The sequence below is a fragment of the Dipodomys merriami genome, unplaced genomic scaffold (assembly GCF_024711535.1).
Source record: "Dipodomys merriami isolate MVZ:Mamm:240054 unplaced genomic scaffold, mDipMer1.0.p SCAF_483, whole genome shotgun sequence".
NCBI lineage: Eukaryota > Metazoa > Chordata > Mammalia > Rodentia > Heteromyidae > Dipodomys > Dipodomys merriami.
Genome location: NW_027206050.1, coordinates 789,484 through 798,029, shown reverse-complemented (window position 1 = coordinate 798,029; position 8,546 = coordinate 789,484). Strand labels below are relative to the sequence as shown.

At 42.6% G+C, this 8,546-nt stretch overlaps 1 protein-coding gene across 3 annotated transcripts; it reads right to left on the bottom strand.

Annotated features, from left to right (window-relative positions):
- Positions 1-1,252: 1,252 nt before the first annotated feature.
- On the bottom strand, positions 1,253-6,707 carry LOC138809086 (tubulin beta-2 chain-like). 3 transcript variants are annotated; one of them, XM_069995466.1, is made up of 4 exons: positions 6,651-6,707; positions 5,688-5,800; positions 2,972-3,108; positions 1,253-2,313 (listed from the first exon to the last, which is right to left on the bottom strand). In XM_069995466.1, exons 1-4 carry the CDS (start codon positions 6,705-6,707, stop codon positions 1,253-1,255), a joined length of 1,368 nt encoding a protein of 455 aa, XP_069851567.1. The 3 variants fall into 3 exon arrangements, with proteins under 3 accessions (XP_069851567.1, XP_069851569.1, XP_069851570.1); XM_069995468.1 differs by having other exon boundaries at positions 2,972-3,082; positions 5,692-5,800; XM_069995469.1 differs by lacking the exon at positions 5,688-5,800 and having other exon boundaries at positions 2,972-3,082; positions 6,674-6,707.
- Between the last annotated feature and the right edge of the window lie 1,839 nt (positions 6,708-8,546).

The following is an 8,546-nucleotide window of genomic DNA, read 5'->3' as shown; positions in this document are numbered from 1 at the left end:
CCTGGAGCCGCACTGCAAGAAGAATGAAAGATTCTGGCAAAAAGAAATAGTGAATGATTTTGGCCTCTGGTGAAAACAGAAGTTTTCACCCTCTTCCTGGCCATTGTGTAGGTTCTAAGCAATTGAGATTTCTGTCTCACTCATGCAAAGTAAACATACCCAACAGGCTGGATCTTTTTCCCTTACAACCCCCTGTAGGCCTCAGACAGCTTCGAATGCTGGAAAATGAGTATGAGAATGGGTCATTGGGCCATGTCTCCCTTCCACTCCTTGACATGGAAGTACTGAATCAAGCAGATATCGATACGCTATGGGACTGGTCAGCTTCTCACTCCCTCAAACAGCTAGACTCATTTTTGTCCTTAGAGCTGACAGATGCCTTGAGAAACTACCCTGGCAACCAGGATCTTGCACTCATCTTGTGAGTGCTGCTTCACTGCCAACTGAACTGTAAGCACAGGGATTGGGGTTCCTGCTACTGTTTCTGGGGAATGTGAATGAAATGCCTCTGATGGGGCATGAGACCAGAACATGTGGTTGTCTGAAGGAGAAGTAGATCCTTAATGGCCAGTATTCATACCTGCATTTTGTGGTCCCATTCCCAAAGAGGAATGCATACTAGGTGGCAGGATAAGCAAGTCCTGTGTCAGAATAAAGGAGGAAGAGGCCGTGCTACCTCAGTGCCCAGACAAGTCTTGAACATCAATCCCTTCAGTACTCCAAACATCACCTTGGTACTAGGAAAATTGTAACATCTGGATCTGGTTTACTTTCTCTTCAAACTGTTTTTATGCTACTGGCATGTTATTGAGAGACTGCTAACTTTAAAACTGGGCCAGGGAAAATAAACAACATTGGCACTTGTCATCTTCCTCTTCAAAATAGTAGGAACGCCATGAATTTGAAATTCCTCTTGAGCACCATTCCTATATTAATAAGATTAAATCCTGCTGGCCAACTTTATATTTCAAATACATTGAAAGAAAAAAAGGGATTCTAAAGAAGAATAAGGACTCAAGAGTACAAAATGTATACTTTATTTTTTATAAATAAGGCTTTAGAATAATACTATTTAAAAGAAATCTGCATTTTTACATTCACCATCAGTGAGTTCCTGACTGGAAAGGCTGTGCATGATGATACACAGCAGGGACCTCACTGCAGGACAACAGGAGCTCAGGAAAGCACCATTCATTTGAGAAGTAGTAGGCAGGCTCTGACAGTCCTGTTGCATTGCTACCAAAGGGAAGTCTTAAACTTCTTCCTCCACCAAGTCTTCTTCAAATTCCCCCTGTTCATCAGCAGTGGCATCTTGGCACTGCTGGTACTCGGACACCAGGTCGTTGATATTGCTCTCAGCCTCAGTGAACTCCATCTCATCCATGCCTTCTCCCGTGTACCAGTGCAAGAATGCCTTGCGCCGGAACATGGCACTGAACTGCTCTGAGGTGCGCTTGAAAGGTTCTTGGATGGCTGTGTTGTTGCCGATGAAGGTGGCTGACATCGTGAGGCCACGCGGGGGGATGTCACATACAGCAGTTTTCACATTGTTGGGAATCCAGTCTGCAAAGTAGCTGCTGTTCTTGTTCTGCATGTTGAGCATCTGCTCATCCACCTCCTTCATGGACATGCGGCCTCGGAAGATGGCAGCTGCTGTCAGGTAACGACCATGGCGGGGATCACAGGCGACCATCATGTTCTTGGCATCAAACATCTGCTGGGTGAGCTCGGGCACTGAGAGAACATGGTACTGCTGGCTGGCCCGGCTGGTCAAGGGTGCAAAGCCAGTCATGAAGAAGTGTAGGCGGGGGAAGGGCACCATATTCACGGCTAGCTTGCGCAGGTCTGCATTCAGCTGGCCGGGGAAGCGCAGGCAGGTGGTGACTCCACTCATGGTGGCTGACACCAGGTGGTTCAGGTCTCCATAGGTGGGTATGGGCAGCTTCAGGGTGCGGAAGCAGATGTCATACAGGGCCTCATTGTCGATGCAGAAAGTTTCATCTGCATTTTCCACCAACTGGTGGACAGACAAGATCGCATTGTAAGGTTCTACCACGGTGTCTGACACCTTGGGGGAGGGCATGACGCTGAAGGTGTTCATGATGCGGTCTGGATACTCCTCTCGGATCTTGTTGAGAATCAGGGTGCCCATGCCTGATCCAGTGCCACCTCCCAGGGAGTGGGCCAGCTGAAAACCTTGGAGACAGTCACACCTTTCTGACTCCCGCCGCACCACATCCAGCACGGATTCCAACAGCTCAGCTCCCTCTGTGTAGTGGCCTTTTGCCCAGTTATTGCCTGCCCCACTCTGGCCTATCAGACACAAAGATATGATGAGACACACACTCCAAGAATAATGACTGTGCCTGTCCTATTGTGAAGACAATAGGACTCTTCTGAGCTAACCTTTGCTATTACATTAGATACACTTTGTTGAAATAAAGGAAATGTTTTCAATATATCTGGGACCCTACAAATCACCCAGATTCTAAAGAAAAGTAAAGACAGTGTGAAAGAAAATACATTTTAACCCAAATCAAGTACTTCTAGAAATGAAGGACCGAGCCTGCCTCAATACTGGAAATGTAGTTACTTTCACAAGAGGGACAGGAGCACAGTGTGGTCAGAGGGAAGCTAAACTGCAAGCACTTGTCTGCACCTTGCTCACACATAGCTGTGCTTTGATTTCTGGTGTCCTGAAGTCGTTCTGTTATTGCCAGGGCTTTAAAATGACCAGCAGTGCTGAAACCTTGTTGGTGGCTTTCTCTACTTGATGCTCTTTCCCTTCAGAGGCTTCTTTGTCATGGAGGGCTTGCAGAGTTGCACTGATCTGAGCTGTCTGAGAGGCCAGGGGCATGACTCCCGTGGACTGGAATAGGTGGGTTAGGTGAGGACAATATCAAGATGGATAAAGTCTCAGCCCAGCACTGGAGTGCCTGGATGTTAGGATCCATGGACCATGATGACTTACCAAATATGAAGTTGTCTGGCCTAAAGCTCTGGCCAAATGGTCCCGATCTCACTGAGTCTAATGTTCCAGGCTCTAGGTCCACCATGATGGCCCGAGGAACATATTTGTTGCCTGTGAGAAAAAGAGTTGACTTAGGCCTATACTTGACAAGGAACTTAGGGGGCAGAGCTTATGATTCTAAGTGACTCTCAGCATTCATTACAAAAATTACAGCATTTGAGACATGGAAACAGAAAAGATATCTTGAGCATGAATCCCCATGCAAGAGGCTTCAGCAACTTTAAGGATGTTTGCCATTGTCTATTTCCATTGAATATTCATTCCTTTGCTTTGGGCATGGTGGCTGAAATCTCAGCTACACATGAGGCAAAGATGAGCATCAGGCTTTGAGTCTAATGGTGCAAAAGAAAGGTGGCAACACTTTTTTTTGTGGTTCATCATGGGGCTTGAACTCTGGGCCTGGGCACTGTCCCTCAGCTCTTCAGCTCAAGGCTAGCACTCTATCACTTGAGCCACAACCCCACTTTCAGTTTTCTTATTGGAGATAAGAGTCTCAAGGACTTTTCTGCTGAGGCAAGATTTGAACCATGATCCTCATATCTTAGCCTCCTAAGTAGCCAGCATTACAGGAATGAGTTACCAGTGCCTATCAGCAAGAAACTTTCTCTTTTTTGTTAATTTTATTTTATTGTAAAGGTGCTGTATAGAGGAGTTAGTTACATGAGTAAAGAAATGAGAACATTTCTTGTCAAAAATTGTTACCCCCTACTTTGTTGTTCTCCCACTATCCCTCCCCTTCCCCAATTACCTTTCTCAAGAAATGAACCAGGTTCATGCCTATAATCCTAGCTACTCTGGAGGCTGAGATCAGAGGATCACTCTTCAAAGCCAGCTGGGGCAGGAAAAGTCCTTAAGACACTTATCTCTAATAAACTAACAGAAAACCAGAAATGGCACTGTGGCTCAAGAGGTAGAGCTGCTTGCCTTGAAGAGTTGAGGGACAGTGCCTAGGCCCAAAGTCCAAGCCACATGACCGACACCCCAACGCCAAAAAAAAAAAAAAAAAGCCAGGTATGGCTATTCACCAAGTAGATGTAGGGGAATATAAGTGTAAGGCTTTCCTGGAGAAAACATTTATACAATATATATTTATTGTCTTATAATGTTTCAATAATGGTTATCAAATAGCACACATCCTTGCATTCAAATACTCAGAGCAACCTTGAGCAATGACTTGCAATTTCCCATTTATCCTGATTTGGCCCAAGGGAAAGCAGTTAACATGATGTAAACACCAGTTTTAGAATACCCCCTTCCTAAATATTCACATGAACAAAACTGGCCATCCTGCTGGATATACAGGATCTAGTAAAGACACAACCTAAAATTCTGTTCATAGGAGTGACACAATCCAACCCAACCACTCTCAACCAAGGTGAGGACATCCCAAAATATAGATCTATAAAACTCAAATTAAATAGTTTTGTACTTTCGTTTGTACTTGTTCATTGGATTAATACATAGGAAAGCCAATTATCCACGATTCTTTTTGTATACAATAATGCAGAATGGAAACTCAATATAAAATTAAATGATCTTTACATTGACAGTTACAAAAACTGAAAATCTGCTTTGTAGACTTCAATTAGGCTGTTTATGTTAGGAAAGACAATATTAATCATTTAAAAGCAATGTTTACAAATTAGTATTGGTTTTTTCTACATCAAAAGAACGTTTTCTTACTTTAAAAACCTTAAAAATATTGTTGGCTAAGTATTCATATTCAAAATGCTCAAGACCAGAAATGTTATAGATTTCAGGGTAAGACACTTTATTTATGCTTTGTGATTTGGACTATTCTCATATATATTAGTGACTGAACATCCCTCTTTAAAATTATTAAAATTTTCTTTTTCAAAATATTGTTTTAGAAATTTAATCTATATTTTAAAGAGGCAATGTAACTGGGCTCTGCTTGCTTACAGGTGTAATTCTAGCTACTCAAAAATCTGAGATAAGACCTTACCATTGCAGATTGAAGTCAGCTGGGGCAGGAAAGTCTGGGAGACTCATCTCCAAGAAACTACCCAAAACAAAAGAAGCTCATAGTCAGTGCCCAGGCCTTGAGCTTAGGATGATCAGCACACAACCAAATGGCACTGGATAATATTATATTTTATCAATTGTTTTAGAATGCATATTTAGGCAGTCTCATTTTTAATTATGTGAAGCGGGCTCACGCCTTTAATCCTAGCTACCCAGAAGGCTGAGATCAGAGAATCACGGTTCAAAGCCAACCAGGGCATAAAAAGCCGGCAAACTCTTATCTCCAATAAAACACCAGAAAACTGGAAGTGGCACTGTGGCTTAAGTGGTAGAGCCGCTTGCCTTGAGCTGAAGAGCTGAGCGACATTGCCTAGGCCCAGATTTCAAGCTCCATGACCGGAAAAAAAATCCAGGTGTGGTTAGTCAGCAAGTAGAGGTAGGGGGAACTCAGGTATAAGGCTTTCCTGGGCTAATTCACAAGAATATACTCAAAAATTAAAACAAAGTATCTGGTGGAGTGGCTCAGTTGGGTACAGCACTTGACTTATAAGATCAAGGTCACAAATTAAAACTACAATACTACCATAAGAAAGGCAGAAACTCCTTCCTTTTCATTAGTATTCCCCTGGGAACTCTTTTGCCACCGTATGGGAAACCAGATGGGAGACACTCACCAGTTGCCTCATTGTAATACACCTCGATTCTCTGCAGCTGTAAATGGCTGTCTCCATAGTAGTTGCCAGTGCAATCAATATTGTGCTCATTGCTTATCATTTCCCAAAACTGAGATGGAAATAGAAGTGTATTATGACCTAGAATGTTAACTGTCCAAACAATGCATTTTAAAGTAACTATAAGAAACCCATGTCCTGTTGACACAAATATATTTGTAAAAAATAATTACATTTTCTAAATTAAAAAAAGCACAGAAATGGGTGGTATTTTAGTTTTCTTAATCTCTTTGTTATCTGGCTGAATAGAAGATGTCTGTGTTCTCCTATGAGTATTCCATCTTATGCAGTACCATATTCTGTTTGTATTCTATGTCGAGTAACTGGCCTTACATGGACATGAAATTGCCAAAGCAGTAACTTGAAGACTCAGTAAGAAGGGTCTCCAGAACCCCAAGTGTCCTCAGAGCATACACAACAACCAATGATTTAGAAAACACCCAACTTAAGGGAGCTTAGGTGGGGCATGAAACTCAGAGAAATTTGCATTAAGGTAGAAGAACTGTTCACAATTATCTGACACTCATCAGTTGACACAAGGGAATTGTCTGTATCTTTCAGCTCAAAAACACTGCATTCCTTGCATTCAAACCAGACCAAACGTGCATTAGTCTATTCCCAGGAAACTAAATACAAAGACTTGAGTCTCAGGTAAGACTAAGACATGCAAGGGATTTGAAACCACCCCAGCCTTGTTTAAAAACCACACCCACCAGGGCCACACAAATTAGGGAAATTGGAGAAGCTATCTGGGGGACTTCATTTGCAGAAGTTTAGGGACCACTATGGAGCCCCACCTACTTCAGCCTAGCCATGACCACCACCACCTCCACACTCCAACCTGTCCTCCTTCTCCTTCCCCTAAATTTGAGACTTGGATCCTAGGCCAGTGCCATGCTCACCTTTACGCCAATCTGGTTGCCACAGTGGCCTGCCTGTATGTACACAATCTCCCTCATGGTGCAGGGCTGCAGAGCTGATGGATGTATGTCTTCAGCGGTGGTGCCCACAGAGGCAAACAAGTAGAGCTGGGAAGCAGGAATCTAACAGAGTGAACTCAGATCCCCATTTATACCTCTGATTGTTACAGGGGCAGAGGAGATGGGGCGGACTTGATTATAGGTGGAGCCAGCAGGTGCTCCAACTCAATCGCCCTATTGCTGGGTAATCAGAGGGCCCTACCAGTTCCTACCTACCCTGGAATCCAGCTGCCAGCTGCAAGTCCATTAGCACAGCTCCCACTCTATTTGGATCATCTGGTCACCCTGCCATCCACTCCCCACTCTGACTCACAAGAGAGGCTGAACCCTGGGATCAAGGAAAGAAGAGGAGGAACTTCCTCTGCACAATGTCCTTCTTTGCCAGAAGCCCAGAACAAGCATGCCGTCCATTTTTGATTGGAGGGTCTAGAACTGAAGGGGCATTTTCAGGTGTGATCACAAGAGCAAGCACAACTGTTGGATTCCATGATTGATCCACTTTCCATTATGGGAAATGTCAGGGGCTTAGGGTCTAGCCTTCATACTCAGGTTTTTTTCTTTCCTCTTAAAAGTAGCTTGCTTTATTACTTGGGCCATAGGACAACTACAGTATACTTTTTGTTTCATTTGGCTTCTGCTCCTAGTGTAAGAACTCAGGTCCTGGTCAGAGTGTCTTTTTCTTTTTTTTGGTCGGAGTTGGGGCAGGTTAGTGATTTAGGGCTTGAAATTAAGGCCTGGTGACTCTTTCTGAGGTTTTTATTATTATTGAGATTAGGTGATTACCTTAATTTCTCTTATTTCACAGAATTGTGGAATAGTGATATTTAGTTGAAATTACAAACATATTTTAACCTTCACAAGTCAAATTATCATTATCATGGACTATAAACTTTGTGAATTCTATAAGCTTTGACAATACAATTTATTTCTTCCACAACGGGTGATATTTACATTTCTCTACTTTTGCTTAGTGTAGAAATTCCTGTCTTTCACTTTCATTCTGCCCCTCTCTTTCTTAGGTTTTATTGATTTACTTATTTAACTGAAAGTTAGAAGGCTCTACTACTTGAACTACAGCTCAACTTCTGCCTTTTTTAAAGTGTTTAATATGAGACAAGAGTCCCATGGGTAGTCAAGGGCAGTACAGTGAGACTTGAAATCTGAGGATCACTATTCAAAGTCAACCTGGGCAGGAAAGTCTATGAGACTTTCCTCCAATCAACCACTAATAGGCAGAAGACAGTAGAACTTTAACCATGAGCAAAACACTTCAAATTTAAGTCCCTCGACTGAACAAACTGAAGCAAGTTTCATGGACTTCAATGCCCATGATGGCTTTGAACCATGATCTTCAGACTTCAGTGACTTTAGCACTCAGGATTATAAGTGTGGGTCAACATTTACAAATCTTTAATTACCTTTTCTTTCACCATTTCAGGTTATTTATTATTTCTTTTTTTGACAATTTTTCTTAGGGGCTAGCTTTCATGCTTAGTTTTTTCTTTCCTCTTGAAACGACCATGCTTTACAAATTTTACCACAGGTAAACTACAGGCTGGTTCTCTTTTTTGTAGCTCTTCTTCTAGGGCTCAAACTCAGGTAATGGTGACTGAGGTTCTTTTTTTATTTTTTTTTTAAATTAAGTGCTGGTTGTTAGGTCTTGAAATTAAGGCCTGATGACTCTCCTTGAGGTTTTATTTATTTTTACCTTAATGGTGGCAGGTTTCACTAGTTGAGCCACAGCTCAGCTTCTGCTTTTCCTGTGGTTACCAGTTGATTAGAATATCAACAGCAAGCCAAGAGTAGTACAGGGACGAC

Excerpts from the sequence above, each read along its gene's own strand:
- LOC138809086 (XM_069995466.1), bottom strand. The coding sequence starts at position 6,707 with ATGAGGGAGATTGTGTACATACAGGCAGGCCACTGTGGCAACCAGATT. Across the intron at positions 5,801-6,650 it reads GCAACCAGATTGGCGTAAAG|TTTTGGGAAATGATAAGCAA; the intron begins GTGAGCATGGCA and ends TTTCCATCTCAG. Across the intron at positions 3,109-5,687 it reads TACAATGAGGCAACTGGTGA|GCCTAAGTCAACTCTTTTTC; the intron begins GTGTCTCCCATC and ends TGTCAAGTATAG.